The following is a 24376-nucleotide window of genomic DNA, read 5'->3' on the forward strand; positions in this document are numbered from 1 at the left end:
TAAACATTGAAATATTGGCTCATCTCTAGCCATAATACTGTGTGAGGTGCTGTGGGGGCCGTCATACTGTGTCGGAGACCTCATACTGAGCTACATGGGCACACAGGAGAACAATTTCCTTGTGATGAGTCAGATAGAAAGTGAGAAGTACAGACCTTTTGGTCTATATGATTGCAGTCCTCCTGAATTGATAGGGTGTAGTGTGTCAGGAGGGAGACATCAGATAATACGTTCTGAAGGTAAGCAAATATATAATGGCAGTAAGAATTCGGATTCCAGGCAGGGAGCATAGTGGAGGCAAAGAGCAGGAAGAGGCCATTAGCTCAGGTTTGCTGCACTATTGTGGTTTCTAACAAAAGTTATGTACTGCCACATGTAACCGGAAAGTTCCTGACTCTGCACAATGCAGAAGAAGCATTCATAAAGTGTTGTGCCCTCTATCTGATGTATATACTTCTCATCAAGTTCTTGTTAAGTAAAGGAAAGTCTATTTTTGTACTTTGTTCTCCCTCATTCATCTCCATACCATCTGGTCTGGGCCTACAACGACAGCAAGCAATCTGCAGAGTTGGGAGATATGACTCTGTCAAATATATATATATACTAGCTGAAGAGCCCGGCATTGCCCGGGCATAGTAACTAACTGTGGTTAGTTATAACAAATTCTAATAATTATCCTCCATCCCATAGTCCAATGCCCATATACTATTATTATTATTATTATTATTATTATTATTATTATTATTATTATTTATATATATATAGCACCATTGATTCCATGGTGCTTTACATGAGAAGGGTTACATACAAATTACAGATATCACTTACAGTAAGCTAACAATCACAGACTGATACAGAGGAGCGAGGACCCTGCCCTTGCGGGCTTACATTCTACAGGAATGTGGGGAAGGAGACAATAGGTTGTGGGTTGCAGCAGCTCCAGTGTTGGTGAGGCGGTATCTCCGCTAGTGGTGAGGAGGCAGCGGCATCTGTGCAGGCTGCAGTCTTTCCTGATGAGGTGGGTTTTCAGGTTCCGTCTGTTGGATCCGATTGTGGTTGATAGTAGGACATGTTGGGGCACAGAATTCCAGAGGATGGCGATATTCTGGAAAAGTTTTGGAGGCGGTTGGGTGAGGAGCGAATAAGTGTGGAGGAGAGTAGGAGGTCTTGGGAGGACCGGAGATTACGTGATGGAAGATATCAGAAGATTAGTTCAGAGACGTATGGAGGAGACAGGTTATAGATAGCATTGTAGGTCAGTATTAGTAATTTGAACTGGATACGCTGAGGGAACGGAAGCCAGTGAAGAGATTTGCAGAGGGGAGAAGCAGAGGAGTAGCGAGGACAGAGATGAATTAGTCGGGCAGCAGAGTTAAGGATGGACTGGAGAAGCGCAAGGGTGTTAGCAGGGAGGCACAGAAAAGGATGTTGCAGTAGTCGAAGGGGGAGATCACACATCCTCCATCCCATAGCCCAGTGCCCATATACCCATCATACACATCCTACATCCCATAGCCCAGTGCCCATATACCCATCACATATCTTCCATCCCATAATCCAGTGCCCATATACCCATCACACATCCTCCATCCCATAGTCCCATGCCCATATACCCATCACACATCCTCCATCCCATAGTCCAGTGCCCATATACCCATCACACATCCTCCATCCCATAGTCCAGTGCCCATATACCCATCACACATCCTCCATCCCATAGTCCAGTGCCCATATACCCATCACACATCCTCCATCCCATAGTCCAGTGCCATATACCCATCACACATCCTCCATCCCATAGTTCAGTGCCCATATACCCATCACACATCCTCCATCCCATAGTCCAGTGCTCATATACCCATCACAGATCCTCCATCCCATAGTCCTGTGCCCATATACCCATCACACATCCTCCATCCCATAGTCCCGTGCCCATATACCCATCACACATCCTCCATCCCATAGTCCCGAGCTGGGTGGCGCTGAGCAGGGAGTTCCTGGAGATGTGCTGTTATGTAACCTGGCAGTGCGGCTCTGTGTGCGGCCGCTGATGATGCGATTTTCTACGCCGGTAACAATAGAGCGCGGCAGTAATAGAGGAGGGGGATTCATTTCTGTCATGTGCTCTCTGCTCCTTTCTGGGGGGCAGACAATGGCTGGAGCTTATGTTCCCAGGGATGCGAGATTTCTCCCACCCGGTCAGTGTCTGCTGAGGTGTTGTGGAGTGGGAAAACTGTTGCTCATAGCAACCAATCACAGCTCAGCTTCTTTTAAACTGCTCTGGTGAAATGAAAGATGCTTAGTGATTGGTTGCTATGTGGACTGGTCGTGGCTTGACACACAAACATCTAATATATAATTGCCTAGAATACTACTTCCTGCAATTTGTGCCAACTTCCGTGGCTTTGTCCGGAGCTAATGTCCGGAGCTAATGTCCGGAGCTAATGTCCGGAGCTAATGTCCGGAGATAAGTGACGTCACCAGTGTCCTACACCCAGGCAGAGCACAGGGGCCCCAGGCAGCATATGGGGCCCCAGGCAGAGCACAGTGGTCCCAGGTAGAGCACAGGGGCCCCAGGCAGCCTATGGGGCCCCAGGCAGAGCACAGGGGCCCCAGGCAGCATATGGGGCCCCAGGCAGAGCACAGTGGCCCCAGGCAGAGCACAGGGGCCCCAGGCAGCATATGGGGCCCCAGGCAGAGCACAGTGGTCCCAGGCAGAGCACAGGGGCCCCAGGCAGCCTATGGGGCCCCAGGCAGAGCACAGTGGCCCCAGGCAGAACATGGGGCCCCAGGCAGAGCACAGGGGCCCCAGGCAGAGCACAGGGGCCCCAGGCAGCATATGGGGCCCCAGGCAGAGCACAGGGGCCCCAGGCAGAACATGGGGCCCCAGGCAGAGCACAGGGGCCCCAGGCAGAGCACAGGGGCCCCAGGCAGCATATGGGGCCCCAGGCAGCATATGGGGCCCCAGGCAGAGCACAGTGGCCCCAGGCAGAGCACAGGGGCCCCAGGCAGCATATGGGGCCCCAGGCAGAGCACAGTGGCCCCAGGCAGAGCACAGGGGCCCCAGGCAGCATATGGGGCCCCAGGCAGAGCACAGTGGTCCCAGGCAGAGCACAGGGGCCCCAGGCAGCCTATGGGGCCCCAGGCAGAGCACAGTGGCCCCAGGCAGAACATGGGACCCCAGGCAGAGCACAGGGGCCCCAGGCAGAGCACAGGGGCCCCAGGCAGCATATGGGGCCCCAGGCAGAGCACAGGGGCCACAGGCAGCATATGGGGCCCCAGGCAGAGCACAGTGGCCCCAGGCAGAGCACAGTGGCCCCAGGCAGAGCACAGGGGCCCCAGGCAGAGCACAGGGGCCCCAGGCAGAGCACAGGGGCCCCAGGCAGCATATGGGGCCCCAGGCAGAGCACAGGGGCCCCAGGCAGCATATGGGGCCCCAGGCAGAGCACAGTGGCCCCAGGCAGAGCACAGGGGCCCCAGGCAGCATATGGGGCCCCAGGCAGAGCACAGTGGTCCCAGGTAGAGCACAGGGGCCCCAGGCAGCCTATGGGGCCCCAGGCAGAGCACAGGGGCCCCAGGCAGCATATGGGGCCCCAGGCAGAGCACAGTGGCCCCAGGCAGAGCACAGGGGCCCCAGGCAGAACATGGGGCCCCAGGCAGAGCACAGGGGCCCCAGGCAGAGCACAGGGGTCCCAGGCAGCATATGGGGCCCCAGGCAGAGCACAGGGGCCCCAGGCAGCATATGGGGCCCCAGGCAGAGCACAGCGATATTTTGGACCACTGTGCGGTGTTTCAGACCCCCTGTGTGATGTCTGGGGCCCTGTTCTTAAGTATATTAAAGATTAAAGTAACGTATATTAAAGTATATTATAGATCAAATTTGACACGTTTATGAGCACCATTGAGTGATATACTCAAGAATGACATAATTTTTCAACATTTTATGGTTTCAAACTGTAAACACTCAGAGTTTTTTTTACTTCAACCAGAAAACCTTAACGGTTCATAAAAAACTTGACTGTTCAGGATATGATAAAAGTCATAGTATTCTGAATCTTTAACTTATAAAGATACCTTTACATGGGGTGATTATTGGTTCCAGAGAGGCTTTCGGCCGATAATCGTACACATGGCTGGTGACAGGACAATACAATATAAACGTTCAAAGGTAAACACTGATAACATTAAAATCTAATATATAATTGCCTAGAATACTACTTTCGGCAATTTGTGCCAACTTCCGTGGCTTTGTCCGGAGATAATGTCCGGAGATAAGTGACGTCACCAGCGTCCTACACCCGCTCAGGGTGGACAAAGATATATGCCTTCGTGGTGCGCGGCACTTTTCTGATTGGTTGCCGCCTGCCGCGAGCGACCAATCAGAAATGTGCCGTACTGTGACACACTCCGCCCGCCATTTTGGTGTGATTTTTGAATTTTTACCTCACAGCAAGTTTTTACTGCGTGGAGGCGGTCCCAGTGACGTCGCTCTTCAAGCTCCTGCCGAATTTCGTCAAAAAAATGATAATACCATTTACCAAAACTATATATATTTAGTTGTGAAGTGGTTCAGTGACATTTTCACACCAATTTTGAACTTTTGTTTGGTGTTTTCTCCATATACTGCCTATTATTCACTGACTGTTATACTGAGAGACTGCCGTTTATTAACCTCTTCTTTGCCACACTGGGTATATTGCTCTATTATTTGCCACATAAGGACATTGTCCATTATTGCCCAGCAATTTCTCTGCAATATAAACTGCCTATTAATTAATATCTGTATTCCTGCAAAGAACTATTGCCTATTATTAACTGGCTATTTTCCTACTACCTGACACTGCCTCTTATTAACCTGTTGTTTGCCACCACCACGCTTAAAGCTGTTTAGCTTAGCCAACATGAGCTCTAATAGTAAGGATACTAATGACACAGAGCCCAAAGCTGCTGATGGTGCACGTAAGATTAGGTCTCATATAAAGTATACTAATAATGCAGAGTAAAAAGACGCCGATGCCGCACGTAAGCGTAAACAGCATGCTAACAAGAGTACAGAGGATAGATGCAAGCGCCTGGACACTGTTAAGTATAGTAATGACACAGATTCCAAAGCTGCTGATGGCGCACGTAAGATCAGGTCTGATATAAAGTATGGTAATGATGCAGAGCGAAAAGCCGCCGATGCCGCACGTAAGCGCAAACAGCGTGTTAACAAGAGTACAGAGGATAGATGCAAGCGCCTGGATACTGTTAAGTATACTAATGACACAGAGTGTAAAGCTGCTGATGGCGCACGTAAGATCAGGTCTGATATAAAGTATGGTAATGATGCAGAGCGAAAAGCCGCCGATGCCACACGTAAGCGCAAACAGCGTGTTAACAAGAGTACAGAGGAGAGATGCAAGCGCCTGGACACAGTTAAGTATACTAATGACACAGAGCCCAAAGCTGCTGATGGCGCACGTAACATCAGGTCTGATAATAAGTATACCAATGACGCAGAGCGAAAAGCCGCCGATGCTGCACGTAAGCGTAAACAGCGTGCTAACAAGAGTACAGAGGATAGATGCAAGCGCCTGGACACTGTTAAGTATACTAATGACACAGAGCCCAAAGCTGCTGATGGCGCACGTAACATCAGGTCTGATAATAAGTATACCAATGAAGCACAGCGAAAAGACACCGATGCTGCACGTAAGCGCAAACAGCATGCTAACAAGAGTACAGAGGATAGATGCAAGCGCCTGGACACTGTTAAGTATACTAATGACACAGAGCCCAAAGCTGCTGATGGCGCACGTAACATCAGGTCTGATAATAAGTATACCAATGACGCAGAGCGAAAAGCCGCCGATGCCGCACATAAGCGCAAACAGCGTGCTAACGAGACTACAGAGGACAGACAGAAGCGCTTGGACACTGTTAATGCTGCTTGCAATAAACGCATTACTAATGAGTCTTTTGAGGACAAAACTAATCGATTAAGTAATAAAGCTGCTGCTGCGCGCTCTCAACGTTGCAAACATAATATTTCCACGTCCTCAGTCATAGATTCTGCCCACAATACAGCTTCTTTGTCTCCATTCATAGAATGTGTGCAGCCTCAAGCTCCTTTAACCGTTGGTAAATCTGCACGTAAGCGCAAACACTGTCCTACTTACACTCCAAATGATAAACGCCGTCGCCTGTACACCGTTAAGTCTGCTTATAAGACATGCTTCACACCTGACTCTTCTAAGGCAACAAACAAACCATTACCAAATGCAGCTGGTGCACGCCGTGAACGGCGCAAAAAAACCGCTTGCACCTCCATATTAATAAACCCTGACCACGATACACCTTCCAACTCCTCAGTGATTGAATCTGTGGACAGTGAAGATCCTCTTCCAGGTCCACGCTTTATATATGTTGGCTTAAAGAAACATTCCAATGCTCCGTTACCACAACCTGTACCTCAACATCCTACAGGTTTTACTAATGATGACAGTACCATAGTAGAACACTCCTGTGGTCCTGTGAACTATTTATGTGAACATTGTCAAGCATTACATTTTAATGCTGAGATACCAGCAGATAAAAATTTTATTCTGTGTTGTCACAAGAGTAAAGTGCATATACCTATACCCCAATATCCCGAGGTCTTTAAACGATTGCTGACAGGGGAGAGTGAGTTCAGTAAGAATCTCATGGAAAATATTCATAGTATTAACAGCTCATTTGCTTTTGCCTCCATGGGTGCCAATATATCCCCTCCACCTGGACATGGCCCTTACTGTTTCCATATACATGGACAAATATATCATCGTACTGGAACCCTACATCCCAGTGATGATCAAGTTCCAGCTTATGCCCAACTGTATATTTTGGATACCGCTACCGCGAATGAACAACGTTTAAACTGTGAACAAAATCAAAAATGTCATCCCACTTTGATGAGTATAATTGCTCTTCAGTTAGACAATGTGAATCCCTTTGTTGCTGCCTACAAAATGTTACGAGATGTGGAACATGAAGAACATCTTAAAGCTGAAGCTAATGGCACTCTCATGCCAAATATCATCATGGCCCTTAAACAAGATCGGAATCAAGACCCTCGCCGATATAATAATCCAACTGTCAATGAAGTTGCTGTCGTATTTGAAAATGACAATGGAGAGACACCATTTAATCGTGATATTTTAATACATTTACAACCGGACCCCAAAAATCCTTTGGCGCCAAGAACACAACAGGTCAGCATTCTACACAGTAATTTAGATGCTTTACTCTATCCTTTATTTTTCCCTTACGGAGACCAGGGCTGGCATGATGGCCTCAAGCAACAAGGGCAAAGTCCACACAGAGTTACACAACTGCAATATTACTGCTATGTGCTGTCTGTCCGTAATCAGTTTAATCCACTCCTGAATGGTGGCAAACTCACTCAGCAGTACTTAGTGGATGCTTATGTGAAAATCGAGGCAAATCGCCTAAATTATATCCGTCAACACCAAAAGGATTTGAAAGTAGAGGATTATTGTGTACTCCAGGAACATCTCCAGAAAAAATCCATTGAGAAGGGCATCCCCATTGGAAAAACGGTCATTTTACCATCTTCGTTTGAAGGCAGTCCCAGGAATATGCAGCAGCGGTACCAGGATGCCATGGCTATTATGACTAAATATGGTCGTCCTGATCTATTCATCACCATGACCTGTAATCCGAAATGGAATGAGATTACTGAGAATTTGGAACCTTGGCAGCGTGTGGAACATAGACCTGATTTGGTGGCACGTGTTTTCAAAATAAAACTGGAAGCACTCTTAAAAGACATTAACAACGGATTATTTGGGAAAGTTTGCGCTATGGTTCATGTAATTGAATTTCAAAAACGTGGCCTTCCACACGCTCACATTTTGATTATTCTGGACAGCAACTCCAAATTAAGGACTGAGGAGGACATAGACAATACAGTGTGGGCTGAAATTCCCAATCCTACCCACTACCGTCAGCTCCATAAAATTGTTCTCCAACATATGATTCATGGTCCGTGTGGAGAACACAACCCAAATTCTCCCTGTATGGATCTGGGGAAGTGTACAAAAGGTTTCCCTAAAGATTTGCAACGAAGAACCATCATAGCTAAGGACGCCTATCCTACTTATCGCAGACACTTTGGCCCATCTTTTCAACACCATTCTAACATGATTGACAATTCGTGGGTGGTTCCATATAATCCGTTCCTGCTATTAAAATACAAGTGCCATATAAATGTCGAAGTTTGTGGTTCCATTCAGGCTGTGAAATATTTATTTAAATACGTCTACAAAGGACATGATAAAGCCAATCTTGAAATCTGCCAGACTAACATCCAACATGATGAAACACACCAATTCATGGATTCAAGATATGTCAGTGCACCAGAGGCAGCTTGGCGAATATTCTCATATCCAATGCATAAACAATCTCATAGCATCATTCGCCTTGCTGTACATCTACCGCATTCTCAGCCACTCTATTTTCATGAGGATGACTCTATTGGAAACATCAAACAAAAGCTCCATCAAAATTCTACACTTATGGCCTACTTCAAGCTTAATCAGAACGACCATCATGCTCATATTTATTTATACCGTGAAATTCCCGAAAACTATGTTTGGAAAGAAGGTTCTTGGGAAGTTAGAAAGCGAGCAGGTGGTTCTGTGATTGGACGAATGTATACTGTCAGTGTGAAAGACCAAGAACGCTACTATTTAAGATTGTTATTGTTACATGTCAAAGGTGCAACCAGGTTTGACAGCATAAAAACTGTACACGGAGTCACACATGAAACCTTCAAAGATGCGGCATTAGCTCTTGGCTTACTATTTGATGATAGTCTGTGGAGAAATACATTACTTGATGCCAGTATTCTCAACATGCCAGCACAGCTACGTGACATGTTTGCCTACATTTGTATTTTTGGTCCTCCAGCTAAACCTCGGGACTTATGGGATGAATTTAAGGAACACTTTGTAGAAGACTACTGCTATGCATACCACTCCGACACTCTGGAGTGTGTCAATTGTGAAGGCTATGCTATGACAGATGTCCAACATGTTCTTAAAGCTCATGGCAAAACTTATACTGATTTTAATTTGCCACGTCCAGTCAAGAAACAACACCTCCTCCCACAGTATGATAAAGATTATGAGTTATCAGCAGCTGCTGAAATGAAAGCTACTCTAAATGAGGACCAACTTTTTGCTTTTGATGCTATCACTCAAGCTTTAGAAGACACTAATTCTACAGCAAAGTGTTTTTTCCTTGATGGTCCTGGTGGCAGCGGAAAAACGTACCTATATCATCTACTCCTACATCAGCTAAGAGGACAAGGAGACATTGTGTCACCTGCTGCCACTACTGGAATTGCCGCCAACTTGCTACAAGGTGGACAAACCATTCATTCTCTTTATGGGATTCCAATTCCTGTGAATGAAACATCTGTTTCCAGGATTAAGAATGATACCGATGCAGCAAAAGATTTGCACAGCACTAAACTTTTTATTATTGATGAGTGCACAATGCTATCCAAATATGCATTGCATGTCATTGATAGAGTTTTACGTGATGTCATGACAACAAATGTAGCTCACAAAGAAAAAACACCGTTTGGAGGTAAAGTGATTGTTTTTGGAGGCGACTTTAGACAATGTCTTCCTGTCATCCCTCATGGGACAAGAACTGATGTTGTAGAGAGCTGTATAAAATATTCACAACACTGGCAACATTTTACTCGCCTGCCACTTATTAACAACATGCGCTCCATTGATCCTCACTACAGCAGTTGGTTGCTTCAACTGGGAAATGGTGAACTATCTAATGAACATAACCTTGGAGATGATGTAATTGAAATTCCTCCAGACATGGTATGCACTGGCTCTTTAATAATTGAAATTTTTGGAGATAATCTTTGTATTGATGTGAATGACACCGAAAGCATAAATACAGCTGCATCTCATGCAATTTTATGTCCAAAAAATGAGGACGTTGAGAAAGTCAATTCCCAAGTCATGGATTTATTGATAGGTGACTATACTGAATATATCAGTGATGATTCCATCGATCCTGATGAAGCTGATGACCTCGATCAATACCCACTTGAGTTTTTGAATTCACTAACACCAACTGGAATGCCTTCACATCGGCTGAAACTTAAAATTGGCACCATTGTCATGTTATTACGTAATCTGAACACGAACAAAGGTCTCTGCAATGGTACGTGGCTCATTGTCACTGCCTTACATGCCAATATCATACTGGCTAAAGTAATTAGTGGGTCAGCAGCAGGAAATGTGGTATTCATTCCACGAATTGATTTGTGTCCATCAGAGACTGGATTACCTTTTAAATTAAGACGGAGACAATTTCCCATCAAGCCCGCATTTGCAATGACCATAAATAAATCTCAAGGCCAGACCCTCCATCGAGTTGGCATTTATCTACCAGAACCTGCTTTTGCCCATGGTCAATTGTATGTTGCTTTTTCCAGGGTGAAGCAATGTTGCAATGTGAGGGTTAAAGTGGTTAATACACCACTTCAAGGACAATTATTGGCTGATAGTACTAAAGTCTTCACACGTAATATTATCTACAAAAATATTTTAGTTTAAAGTTACTTTTCTTTTTTTTCATTATTCAGTTTTTCTAATAACATAGACAGCAATAGGCAAATTCTATGTATAGAGATAAGGAAAAAAAACAAAAACAAAAAAAAATTAGTGTAGCCATAGACATATAGATTTTAAGTACTTATGTAGGAAATACGTATATAACATACGTACTCATTAGCATATAGGGTTAATAACTCTATATCATATCTACATAAATTTAGAAATATGATATATCAATACATATTTTTATAGGTAAGTAGAACACACATTAAGTACAAGATGTAAGATGTGTATCATCCAAATGCCTGTATTTGGTGATAGGAACCTGTATTTGAAGCTCCAGCAGTATAGCTGCTGAGAGATTTCATTTTGTTTTTAAAAAGGGTGAGGTTTTTGTGAACAGGTAAGAGACGGGTGGGATGGCTGTTCACACACATCTCTATCTCCAGGTGTGTTCTGTACATAGAAATAGATATATAGATAGGTACATATTTAGATAGATAGGGAAAGAATAGAGATTTTGCTTTCACATCAACATTTTTCTGCTATTTGGAGAATTTATGGTGGAAAAAAGGCTATTTCTGCACTTCCTGCCTAAGGGCTGACCCACGCCACTCTTGCTGTAAGTTGCATGCAATGTATACGGAATTTGTACTTCACTTGCGGCAGGTGCGGCACATGTGGTTTCTGCAGTTTTCGCCACAAAATCTCCACTTACCAGTGTTTTTGTTGTGGCTGCATTTAATGCAATTGTCGAAGCCGCGTTTGCCGCATTTACTGCAAGTTAACTCCAAGCTTCATCTACATTGCATGGCACTTGCTGAAAGTGTGTTGTAGGTCAGTTCTTTGGTGCCAAGTGTGGAAGTTGTATTGTTTTTAACATTACTTCTGCAAATATCAGAAACATGCAGATGTGAAAGAGGTTTGAGTATTAAGAAATAGGAATCAGTTAGTTAGGACCCATCAGTTCAAAGGCTACCGTGACGTGGTTGATGGGCATGCTTATATTAGCCCATCGGTGTACTATGAACGTTGATTTCTTAAATTTTACACTTCTGTAAAAATAAACACAAAAAATTTGGATACACAAAAAGGCTTTTATTTCTGTTGTACTTATTAGAATTATTTAAAATGAAGGCTTAGCTAAGCCCAAGAGATGATTAAAAACGTTTCATACCAACCCATCAGATGTAAAATTACTGTGAAAATACCTGATGGGCACACAAGTATGCGCCAGTATGGGTACTAAGAGCTTTTCCACATAATAATGAAATATTTTAAAATGTCATAGAACATACCAATATACATAGTTATTGATACATATTATTTATTATTTACATTATTGTTCTTAAGCAAAGAACAGTTGTTGTGGCATTTGCCACAACACGCAAAGTTGTTGTCTGATGTCTTTCATTCCTCCCCTCATAAGCATGTTCATGGATCCTGTGTAACTGTACCTTAAATAACAAGAATTGTCAAGAGCTGGTGAGTGCAGCCATTTTTTGTTCTTTCTTACTATTATTTATTAATTGTATTATTCTTACATTTGAATAAATAAAGTATATATGGATTCTAGACTCCCGATTCTTTAGAATCGGGCTGCCATCTAGTAGATACATAAACACACAGAGACATGCACTCCTCAGCTTTATATATATAATAATAATCTTTATTTTTATATATATAGCGCTAACATATTCCACAGCGCTTTACAGTTTGCACACATTATCATCGCTGTCCCCAATGGGGTTCACAATCTAAATTCACTATCAGTATGTTTTTGGAATGTGGGAGGAAACCAGAGAACCCGGAGGAAACCCACGCTAACACAGGGAAAACATACAAACTTTATACAGATGTTTTCCAGGGTGGGGCTTGAACCCAGGACTCCAGCGCTGCAAGGCTGCAGTGCTAACCACTGAACGACAGTGCTCAAACTTGTGTGTGTGAATCAGAGCTGAGATCTAACGTGATAGAAGATTACAGTGCGGGGAAGACGGGAAACCTTCATATAGACGGCCGGTGGTGATGGAGTCAGTGACCGACTCTGGCCACATATGTCTCTAGAGCCGTAGTAGAAGATGAAGATGTCGTCCTCATCATGAAGTAGTTATTTCTCATGTCGCGTGTAATGAATATCTCCTGCAGTATTGCTAATGCCGATTCCAGGGTCGGTAAATGAGACGAGAATTAGCGTTATGGAAGATGAGTCTATGAGGAACGTATTCAGCTGCCGACTCCGAGGAAGAAACTGCTTGTTGTCTGTGGCCTAAATATATAGGTTTTATTAGTAGACGTAAAGAAGGAAACTAAATACTGTAAAATAATAAATCTCATATGTTTCCCTTATTATCTCCAGTAATTGTATTATTACACAGGATTCTTATGATGTTACATCGGCTCATCTTCTCATTCAGGTCTCTACAATATCGGATCCTCTCAGTGAAGATCTTCTACAAAAGAGAATTTTCCTGATTTCCCCATCAAAGATGGATATGGACAGAGACAAGATGGCGGAGAGGATATTACACCTCACCCTAGAGATCCTCTTCCGGCTTACTGGAGAGGTGAGAGATTCTGATGACGTCACATTACATCATTCTTATCTATGGGAATAACAGATGGACAGAACTGGAGAGGTGAGGACTCTGGAAATGTCTGTAGTGAGATTTATTAATGTGTCTCTCCATTACCAGGATTACACAGTGGTGAAGACCTCTAGTGATCGCTGTCAGGACCCTGTGTCTGAGGGATGGGGAAGACCCCTGAGCCCAATCACGGGGCCTCCACCTTACCCCCTGATCCATGAGGACATCAATGACCAGAAGATCCTAGAACTCATCTACAAGATGATTGAGCTGCTGACTGGAGAGGTGACACTGCTGGGAATGCTGGGACATTATACAGTAACACTATGAAGGGATCGGGGGATGACGGTATCATTGTATGTGTCAGGTTCCTATAAGGTGTCAGGATGTCGCTGTCTATTTCTCCATGGAGGAGTGGGAGTATTTAGAAGGACACAGAGATCTGTACAAGAACGTCATAATGGAGGTTCCCCAGCCCCTCACTTCTCCAGGTAATTGACAGGACTAAATACACACGGCCTATAATTATCTGTATGTAAAGAATGAATTCACTCCCTGTATGTGTTTCCTCCAGATCTATCCAGTAAGAGGACAACACCAGAGAGATGTCCCCGTCCTCTTCTTCCACAAGACTGCAAGCAAGAAGATCTCAATGCTCCTCAGGACCATCAGGTAGATTGAGAGAAGGTGTCAGGAGATCTCCCCTATGATGTGTAGACGGCGGTGAAGGTCTTGTGCTCAGTCTTGTTTTATCCACCAGTATTATATGTTTTATACTTGTGTGATGAGAACGGTGGAGATGGCAGGATTAGAGCTGATCATAGATGGAAATTCTCCATCTGTCGGTGACTTTTACAATATTTTTTCAGGGTGAAGATCTGACCCATATTAATACTACAGAGACGTATGTGAGGGGTGATGAGTGGTGTAAAGAGGAGATTCCCACATATGACTACCCAGGTGAGTAGTAACCACTAAATGCAGAGAGGTCACAGATTCTTCTCAGTCACCGGCTGTGGCTGCTTTATCGGTGGTGTAGTCCGGTCATATTACCATGATCACCATTTTTGCCTCTAGACAACAGCATTCTCCTCCACCCAAAACTGTTCAAATGACTTTGGGCATTGAAAGCCATTTCCTATAGAACTTACAACCTGGTAGATCCACCTACCCCCTGGTATTAGTGTGAGGGTGATACCTTAAAACGAGATCTATATGATTGCTTGTACCTGACCCAATATAAGCCGAGTGCACACTTAAAGAGTCACACCGAGCACTGAGTTAGAAGTATACTCCTTTCTCAGCAAAGGATTGCGCACAACTGAAGTTTATTCTCAAGACAAAGAGACAGGAAATGGGTGTCACACAATCTTCTGAGTGGCCAGTGTCAGTCTATGATAGGTCCATTTCAACTTTACTTCCATATATGGTATCCAGTATCTTAGCTTCTGCATTCCAAGGATTCTTTCCAGGGTGTTGTCTGAAGACACAGATGCCATCTTGGTGCACCATACCTGAACTGACTTATATAAGGTTTAATAATTGATTTCATTAGCCATTCTCTCCTTCACATTAGAAGATGCTGACCGTTACCTGCCCAGATCTGTAAACTATAAAGCCAAATGACAGCGTACGTAGAATGTGCTGACAAGATAGAAAATCACTTGAAGAAAAATATAATGATGGGCCGGTAAGAGAAAGCGGAGGGTAATGATGCTGTTGGCTTCCTAGAACCCTGAGATCTTATCGGATGAATCTCCCTTCTCTCCCTTCTGTGCTGCTGAATGTGATCATATGGTCCCTACAAGACCAGGTCCAGTCTTTCTGGCCAAACTTCACTTTTATGAGCGACAACATTAAATCCCTTTATCCTGACTTTTCAATTGGCAGCACGGTGGCACAGTGGTTAGCACTGCAGCCTTGCAGCGCTGGAGTCCTGGGTTTGAATCCCACCAAGTACAACATCTGCAGAGTTTGTATGTTCTCTCCATGTTTGCGTGGGTTTCCTCCCACATTCCAAAGACATACTGATAGGGAATTTAGATTGTGAGCCCCAACGGAGACAGTGGTGATAATGTGTGCAAAACGGTAAAGCCCTGTGGAATGTGTTAGCGCTATATAAAAAAGAAAAAAAGAAGAAAGTATTAAAACTGACTAACTTCAAGAGGATTGTGATAATCTACATAAACCCATCACACCGGTGCCATGATATATCTCTGAGCTGTGCGTGGCTGATGGCTGTAATATACATTTATTCCCGCCTGCAGGAGATGTGTTGGCTCCAGCCCTGGTTTCATGGATTCACTCCACCTCATAAATTACATTGTTTTTAATCCTAAGAAATTCAGATTACTGCACAATCTCTCCTGAAATGGGGAGCGATATTATTTTCTCTAATCTTCTGGTCAGGATTAATACACTGTGTGCAGAATTATTAGGCAAGTTGTATTTTAGAGTATTATTTTTATTATTGATCAACAACTATGTTCTCAATCAACCCAAAAGACTCATAAATATTAAAGCTTAATATTTTTGGAAGTTGGAGTGGGGTTATTTTTAGATTTGGCTATCTTAGGAGGATATCTGTTTGTGCAGGTAACTATTACTGTGCAGAATTATTAGGTAACTTAATAAAAACCAAATATATTCCTATCTCACTTGTTTATTTTCACCAGGTAAACCAATATAACTGCACAAAATTTAGAAATAAACATTTCTGACATGCAAAAAGAAAACTCCCCAAAATTAGTGCCCAATATAGCCCCCTTTCTTTATGATGACGCTCAGCAGCCTCCATCCATAGATTCTGTCAGTCGCTTGATCTGTTTACGATGAACATTGCATGCAGCAGCCACCACAGCCTCCCAGACACTGCTCCGAGAGGTGGACTGTTTTTCCTCCCTGTAGATCTCACATTTTATGAGGGACCACAGGTTCTCTATGGGGTTCAGATGAGGTGAACAAGGGGGCCATGTCATTATTTTTTCATCTTTGAGACCTTTACTGGCCAGCTACGCTGTGGAGTAGTTGGAGGCGCGTGATGGAGCATTGTCCTGCACGAAAATCATGTTTTTCTTGAACAATACCGACTTCTCCCTGTACCACTGCTTGAAGAAGTTGTCTTCCAGAAACTATCAGTAGGTCTGGAAGTTGAGCTTCACTTCATCCTCAACCCGAAAAGGTCCCACAAGTTCATCTTTGATGATACCAGCCCATACCAGTCCCCCACCTCCACCTTGCTGGCGTCTAAGTCGGAGTGGAGCTCTCTGCCCTTTACTGATTCAGCCTCTGGCCCATCAAGAATCACTCTCATTTCATCAGTCCATAAAACCTTTGAAAATTCAGTCTTAAGATATTTCTTGGCCCAGTCTTGACGTTTTATCTTATGTTTCTTGTTCAAAGTTGGTCGTTTTTCAGCCTTCCTTACCTTGGCCATGTCCCTGAGTATCGCACACCTTGTGCTTTTTGTTACTCCAGTAACGTTGCAGCTCTGAAATATGGCAAAATTGGTGGCAAATGGCATCTTGGCAGCTTCACGCTTGATTTTCCTCAATTCATGGGCAGTTATTTTGCGCCTTTTTTGCCCAACACGCTTCTTGCGACCCTGTTGGCTATTTGCCATGAAACACTTGATTGTTCTGTGATCACGCTTCAAAAGTTTGGCAATTTCAAGACTGCTGCATCCCTCTGCAAGACATCTCACAATTTTGAACTTTTCATAGCCCGTCAAATCTCCTGACCCATTTTGCCAAAGGAAAGGAAGTTGCCTAATAATTAAGCACACCTTATATAGGGTTTTGATGTCATTAGGCAACACCCCTCCTCATTACAGAGATGCACATCACCTGATTTACTTAATTGGTAGTTGGCTCTCAAGCCTGAACAGCTTGGAGTAGGACAACATGTATAAAAAGGATCATGTGATCAAAATACAACTTGCCTAATAATTCTGCACACAGTGTAGTAGCTCCAACAATTCACCATAAATGAATGCAACTCTGATTTACTGTTGTTTAATCAGTATTTGTAGTTTTCAGTTAATGAGATTCTCGTGCTCTGGGGCGGGGCTGTGGGTCGGACTTTATGTGGTGCTCTGGGGCGGGGCTGTGGGTCGGGCTTTATGTGGTGCTCTGGGGCGGGGCTGTGGGCGGGGCTTTATGTGCTGCTCTGATTACATATTCATCTGTATTGGCTTATGACAGGACACTGATCCCTCACTGACCTGCCCCCCATTATTACATAATGTATATAATAGTGTTGATATTATTGGTGATAATGCCTATAATATTGTGGCTATTGGGAGGCTTAGAAAGAAAATTACATCCAGCAAAATGTCACCAGCGGCACCTGTCCAGTAGCATCTATCTCTTACTTATAGATGCTACCTCGCAGGTGCCGCCATCGCCGGTGACATTTTGCTGGATGTAATTTTTTTTCTAAGCCTCAAAATAGCCACAATATTATAGGCACTATCAACAATAATATCAATGTTATTATATGCATTATGTAAAAATGGGGGGCAGGTCAGCGAGGGATCAGCAACCTGTCATAGGCCAATACAGATGAATATGTAACCAGATCACCACATAAAGCCCCGCCCACATCCCCGCCCCAGAGCACCACATAAAGCCCCGCCCACAGCCCCACCCCAGAGCACGAGAATCTCATTAACTGAAAACTACAAATAGATTAAACAACAACCACAAGACGGATTTCATCACCAGGTATCGGTGTAATCCGTATAACGGCACCGACCTGACAGTGTCTGTAGTCACTGAGCACAATCCTGCTGACAGGTTCCCTTTAAGACATCTCCGCTCTGCACTATTATACACAGTTCTCTTTAAATCTGTAATATTTCTTCTTGAAACTCATCTGACAGAAAATATTGGAGCTTCCGATAGTTTAGATTGTGAAGTCACCGAGCCCCGTGCTCTAATTACCCCAGAGAGGTTTCACCACTAGCTCCTCATTTATTACTGATGGAGACTGTTCAGTTTGAGCATTTCAGTAGATGTTATTGTCTATAGTCAGTTTTTGATTACAGTAGTGTCCAGAATCCTCTGATTTATCCTCTTCCCGCAGCCAGTTTTGTGTTCTTAATCAGGCCCCATTTTAACAATCTGACGTGTGTCACTTTATGTGGTGATAACTTTGGAATTATTCACAAAGGATAATAGAAAACAAATGGATCTTACAAATTATTTTCCAGCTTCTCACAATACCCTACATACGATTGTGCGCTACTCTCTGGGCACACGGCAGTGTTCAGAAGGGAAGGAGCGCCATTTAGCTGTTTGAATGCAGATCTAGCTGGAATAGTTTGCAGACACAATGTATTGGGAGCACTGTTCATGGTCAACTGGCAGCTCAAAATATATCCACCATGAACATGCTTGGCACTATCCTCTCTGCTTTCCATATCCCAAGGATTGCCTTGCTCATTGCCCTTTAACCTCATTACATGGATCTGGACTTACACTGGGACCCCTAGGCTTGGACCATGGAGTTACCTGCTATACTGTGGTATCAGATGGCAAGAAGAATAGTCAGGTAGCTGGGTCAGAACCAGAATGACAGAATACAGGATCAGAAGACACGAGTAGTCAGTAATCGAGCCACGGTCACAACAGGAAACAAATACACAAGCCACAAGCTGAGCACAGAGGACTGAACCAGAGGAGATCAACGCTGTTTCTGGCAGATTCCGGCCATGTGGTTTGAGCTTTAGTAGGGTGTGGTACTTTCCAATTGGCTGAAGTAGGGAGCAGATTACTCCAGCTGGACAGCAGGAACAGATCCCAGATGAGATTGGACACACCATATGCAGAAACCCTAATATGATTAAATGACAGAAAACCAGAAGAGTCTAAATCCCCATAAAGTGATTCCATTTTATAAATTAATTCACTGAGGGTTATAATCTATACATATGTTATCCATATTGTTGGTACCCCTCGTTTAATGACAGAAAAACCCACAATTGTGATAGAAATAACTTGAATCTGAAAAAAGTAATATAAATAAATCTATTGAAATGAACAAATGAAAGTCAGACATTGCTGTTCAACCATGCTTGCACTGAATTAAAAAATAAAATAAAACTCGTGAAATAAGTCTGGACAGAAATGATGGGACCCCTGAAAATAATGTGACGAAAGGGACATGTTAAATCTCGGTGTGTCCACTAACTAGCATCACAGGTGTCTACAATATTGGAATCAGTGAGTGGCCTGTAGGGACGGACTGGGACTAAAATTCAGCCCTGGCATTTGAAGTTACACAGGCCCACTTGTCACATGGTGACTGTATAGGCCCCGTCTCACATATCGAGATCGCTAGCGAGATCGCTGCTGAGTCACAAGTTTTGTGACGCAACAGCGACCTCAGTAGCGATCTCGCTATGTGTGACACGTACCAGCGATCAGGCCCCTGCTGTGAGATCGCTGGTCGTGTCGGAATGGCCTGGACCTTTTTTTGGTCGTTGAGGTCCCGCTGACATCGCTGAATCGGTGTGTGTGACACGGATTCAGTGATGTCTTCACTGGTAACCAGGGTAAACATCGGGTTACTAAGCACAGGGCCGCGCTTAGTAACCCGATGTTTACCCTGGTTACCATCGTAAATGTAAAAAAAAAAAAACAGTACATACTCACATTCCAGTGTCCGTCAGGTCCCTTGCCGTCTGCTTCCCACACTGACTGACTGCCAGCTGTAAAGTGAAAGCACAGCACAGCAGTGACGTCACCGCTCTGCTGTTAGGGCCGGCGCTCAGTCAGTGCAGGAAGCAGACGCCGGGGGACGCGAAGGTGAGTATGTACTGTTTGTTATTTTACATTTTACACTGGTAACCAGGGTAAACATCGGGTTACTAAGCGCGGCCCTGCGCTTAGCAACCCGTTGTTTACCCTGGTTACCCGGGGACCTCGGCATCGTTGGTCGCTGGAGAGCGGTCTGTGTGACAGCTCCCCAGCGACCACACAGCGACTAAACAGCGATGCTGCAGCGATCAGCATCGTTGTCTGTATCGCTGCAGCGTCGCTGTGTGTGACGGGGCCTTATAATGTCTTTGTACACTTGTAAGTTACAAGAAGTGAGGTGAGTGTAGCATGACTATATAACATATAATCACAGCTTCACTTTGAGGCTGCCATCACGCTAGCAGTATTTGGTCAGTGTTTTACAGTGATTGTAAGCCAAAACCAGGAGTGGAACAAATAGAGGAAAAGTATAATAGAAACATATGCACCACTTCTGCATTTATCAACCACTCCTGGTTTTGGCTTACAAATACTGATGTAAAATACTGACCAAATACTGCTAGTGTGACGGCAGCCTGTCTCTTTCCGATTGCCCTGGTGCGGTGGCAATCAAGTTAATGGTAGCTGATGTCGATGTCAGCTGTGAATTGTCCAAAAATACAGATGGCATCAAGCCCTGGTTTTAGTAATGGAGAGGAATCTATCAGACACCCCCATTACTAACCCAGTAATAAAAAAAAAACACAAAAAAAATACTTTAGTTAAATAAACACTCCTTAAGATATTCTCTTGTTCACCACTTTATTCAAAAAGGAAAAAAATCCCACGCCGGTCCTCCACAGTTCACCAAATCCAACGTAGTCCAGGGATTGAGACGACCTCATTCTGACGCTCCATAACCTTTGCCTACAGCCACTTTCGGTTCTGCTGCGCAGCACGAGACACGGTGACTCTGAAGAGCGGTGACATCAGTTACTCAGTAACGTCACCGCTCTTCAGATATTCTGGGTCTTGCATTGCGCTTGGCGACTGTGAAGAGCGGTAATGTTACTAACATCTCCGCTCTTCACTGTCGCTGGGTCTTGCCAGGTCTGGGCTAGTAGTGGGGGTGTCTGATAGACACCTCTCCATTACTTATGTAAGAGGGTGGTGCTGTTGTGGATAATAAGAAACACGCTGTCACTTTAAGAGGCTGCATCCCCTTGTCTGATGTGATGGTATGTTCTGCTGTTCTCCCCTGCTCTTGGGTTTGCTATGAACTGGTCAGTGTTGTGTAAGGGGTGGAGCTGAAGCAGCGTGAGAGGAAGAAGCTACTAGAAAAGAAGAGAGAGAGAACTGTATGCTGCTGTTCTGTCTGCAAGAAAGACTCTTAGGCTGCGAGAAAGATTACACAGTCTGAGACGTACTGCGTTTGTCAAATAGACTCTCCCGGTTACAGCAAAGGGTGGCTGTTCTGCGCTGTTTGTGAAGCCAAGAAGATACTTGGAAGGGGACTTACGGTTTCCAGGAGCAAGGAGAAGACCACACTTTGCAGAGCCGATAGAAATCCGTGCGCACCACCGTTGTGGACTTCTGGGGCCCCCTGGGACTGTACCTGTGTCTCCAACATCACCGTGAGTCTGTTCCTGCCTGGTGCAACAGTTAGGGCCTAGTGCAGGCTTCAGTAGTAAGAGCACGGCAGCCATGCGGCCTGCGTAGTACAGGCCAGGAAGGTTATATGCAGAGTAGCATCTATAAATGTTTTATTGTGTAAAGTTGCTGGTGAGATAGATTCTGAGTTTGCGATTGCTTAAGCACTGTGCTATCTTACAGACCAGTTGATTCATGTGCATTATCTTGTGCTATTGTAAATCTCTGTTTGCACTTTCCATGTCCCTTCCATTCCCTGTCTCCCAATAAATCCATCCTTTGTTGTTCGCACCTCGTCTTGTGTACAGTAGTCTTCCTGCACCGTGGTGGTCCCTGGGCCATCGCTTCAAGTGGCGCTGCAAGCAGGGTACTGTCATCAAGATGGAGGCAGCAGACAGCAATGGTGGGAATGCTAACATTAATGGGGATGCTGTGGGCATTGGTGGAACCCCTGCAAGGACACTCCCTATGGGCACCATATTTAGTGTGCTCCCAAAATTTGACGGCAAGAATATGCCACTGTCTGACTGGGTGTCCCGGCTGCAATGCACCCTGAAGATTTATAACATAAGCCCAGACCTTGAAGTGGACATTGCTTTAACTGCCCTAGAGGGGGAAGCCCGCAGAAACGTCTGCCTACAACCAGAACTCACCCGCAGTACCCTGAAGGAGCTAGTGAAGTTCCTGGAAGAGATCTACGGCGAGACTGCTAGCGCGGGACATCTTCGCGCCAAATTTTTCTCTAAGCTGCAGCGGGAAGAAGAAGGAATTTCTCAGTATGCAACAGCACTGCAAGAAGTGTTCAAAGAGGTACAGAGAAAGGAGGCAGATGGATTTGGCAGCATGGGCTCTAAAGACCGGATACTCTGGGAGCAATTCATTCTGGGACTACACAGCACATCCTTGAGGCAAGCACTGTCAGAACGGGTCCAGGCAGATCCAGCCCTTACGTTTCGTCAAGTTTTGGCGGAAACAGTGGCCCGAAGTAAAGAAGAAAGCTATGCGTCTGGAGTGATGCGTGTCCAGGGCACCAATTCCAGAGGGGACCCAAACCATCAAGAAGTGCTGGTCCAGGTAGTGCAAGACTTGCAGCGGTCCCTTGTTAACGTGCAAGAGAAACTGACCCAGATGGAGCGGAGAGTGGGGGAACTTCAAGAGACTGACCCACCATACTCATGCAACCATTCTTCGGCCCGATTGACAAGGGATCAGTGGGAACAAGCCCCCTCCCGTCGGGCATCGGCGGCACGAGGACAGGCTCGAAGTACCCCTCGGCGAGGAGGAGGCATGCAATGCTGGGAGTGTGGAGGATGGGGGCACCTTGCCAGAGACTGTCGGAACTATACTCAAGGCCAGTGGAAGCCGCCATTAAACTACCAACCCCCGCAGTAGTGCGGCACTCTGCGGGGGAGGCGAGAAGAGAGGCCGCTCCATATCATAATGAACACTTGATCGCTGGGAGCCCCATCCTACGTGCTGAATTTGAAGGAGTTCTGGTGGATTGCTTGGTAGATACCGGGTCACAAGTGACAACGTCGTCAGAAGCGTACTTCAGGCAGAATTTCCAGAACCTGGCCAAGCCAGAAAAAGAGACATTGATTCGCTTATTTGCTGCCAACCAACAACCGATTCCGGTCACAGGGGTCATGTGGATGAATATTCGAATCTGTGGACAAGTAGTTGGAAGAAAAGGGATCCTACTAGTCCCTGAGCCTGTCAAGAAAGATGTGCCTGTAGTACTGGGGATGAATATTCTACGTGAACTCGATCAGATTATGTTTACCAAACAGGGACCTGGATATTGGAAGCAGGCTACCCCACATAAGCCTACTCAGGAGGCCCTTCAACGACTGATCCGCGTCTGTGGGACGCAGAAGAGTGTGCCATCTTATCAGACGGTAGGAGTCATCCGGGCTCCTGGGAAAGAACCTGTAATCCTACCTCCCGAGCGAGAAACTATAGTGTACCTTCCAGTGGGGACTCACCGCAACCTTGATGGGTTGGAAGTGGTTGTTCAGCCTGTGGTAGGCGGCGGAGTGGATCAAGAAGTCATGATAGCTCGTACGATAGCTGTGGTCCAGCGAGGACATGTCCCCATAAGAGCTTTGAATGTGAGCCCCAGGGAGGTCACCTTGCCACGAGGGACAGATCTGGCCCTGGTGTACCTACATAAGGGTGAAGTGGTGAGTCAGAAGGAGATGTCTTTATCACCGAAAGAAGGCGTGGGGTGGACCCTAGCAGTTGCTGCGGGAGGCAAAGAGACACCATCCCCGGAGTGGAGTGGACGGGTCATCCTTGAGCAGATGGAAGTGGATGTGAAGGCTATGGACCCTGAGCAAGTGCAAGCAATAGAAACTATGCTGTGGGAAAATCAGGCCGCATTTGCCCGTCACGCCGAAGATTTCGGCTGTACTGAAGCCATCACGCATGAAATCCCGACTGGGGAAGCTCGTCCAATTCGAGAACGATACCGGCAGATCCCGCCCAAGATGTACCAAGAGGTGAAAACATTACTGCGGCAGATGCTGGATTCAGGAGTGGTGCAGAGTAGCCAGAGCCCTTGGGCAGCCCCGGTGGTGCTCGTCAAGAAGAAGGATGGGACCATCCGGTTCTGTGTGGATTACAGGAAACTCAATGCCTGCACTGTTCGAGACTCGTATCCGTTGCCCCGCATCGAGGAATCCTTGACAGCATTGGGGAAAGCCAAGTACTTCTCCACCCTGGACCTAGCAAGCGGATATTGGCAAGTAGCCGTGGCAGAGAAAGA

At 45.3% G+C, this 24376-nt stretch overlaps 1 protein-coding gene across 1 annotated transcript in view; it reads left to right on the top strand.

The window, feature by feature from the left end:
* LOC143766885 (uncharacterized) overlaps positions 1-24376 on the top strand; it is a 78647-nt gene that overhangs the window by 39022 nt on the left and 15249 nt on the right. Inside the window, exons 2-6 of the mRNA XM_077254884.1 lie at positions 13049-13198; positions 13328-13504; positions 13587-13710; positions 13794-13891; positions 14089-14179. Of these exons, the coding sequence (XP_077110999.1) occupies positions 13121-13198; positions 13328-13504; positions 13587-13710; positions 13794-13891; positions 14089-14179 (568 nt within the window). The 5' untranslated portion in view covers positions 13049-13120. The remainder of the gene's footprint in view (positions 1-13048; positions 13199-13327; positions 13505-13586; positions 13711-13793; positions 13892-14088; positions 14180-24376) is intronic.

This window comes from Ranitomeya variabilis, chromosome 4 (assembly GCF_051348905.1).
Source record: "Ranitomeya variabilis isolate aRanVar5 chromosome 4, aRanVar5.hap1, whole genome shotgun sequence".
Taxonomy (NCBI): Eukaryota; Metazoa; Chordata; class Amphibia; order Anura; family Dendrobatidae; genus Ranitomeya; species Ranitomeya variabilis.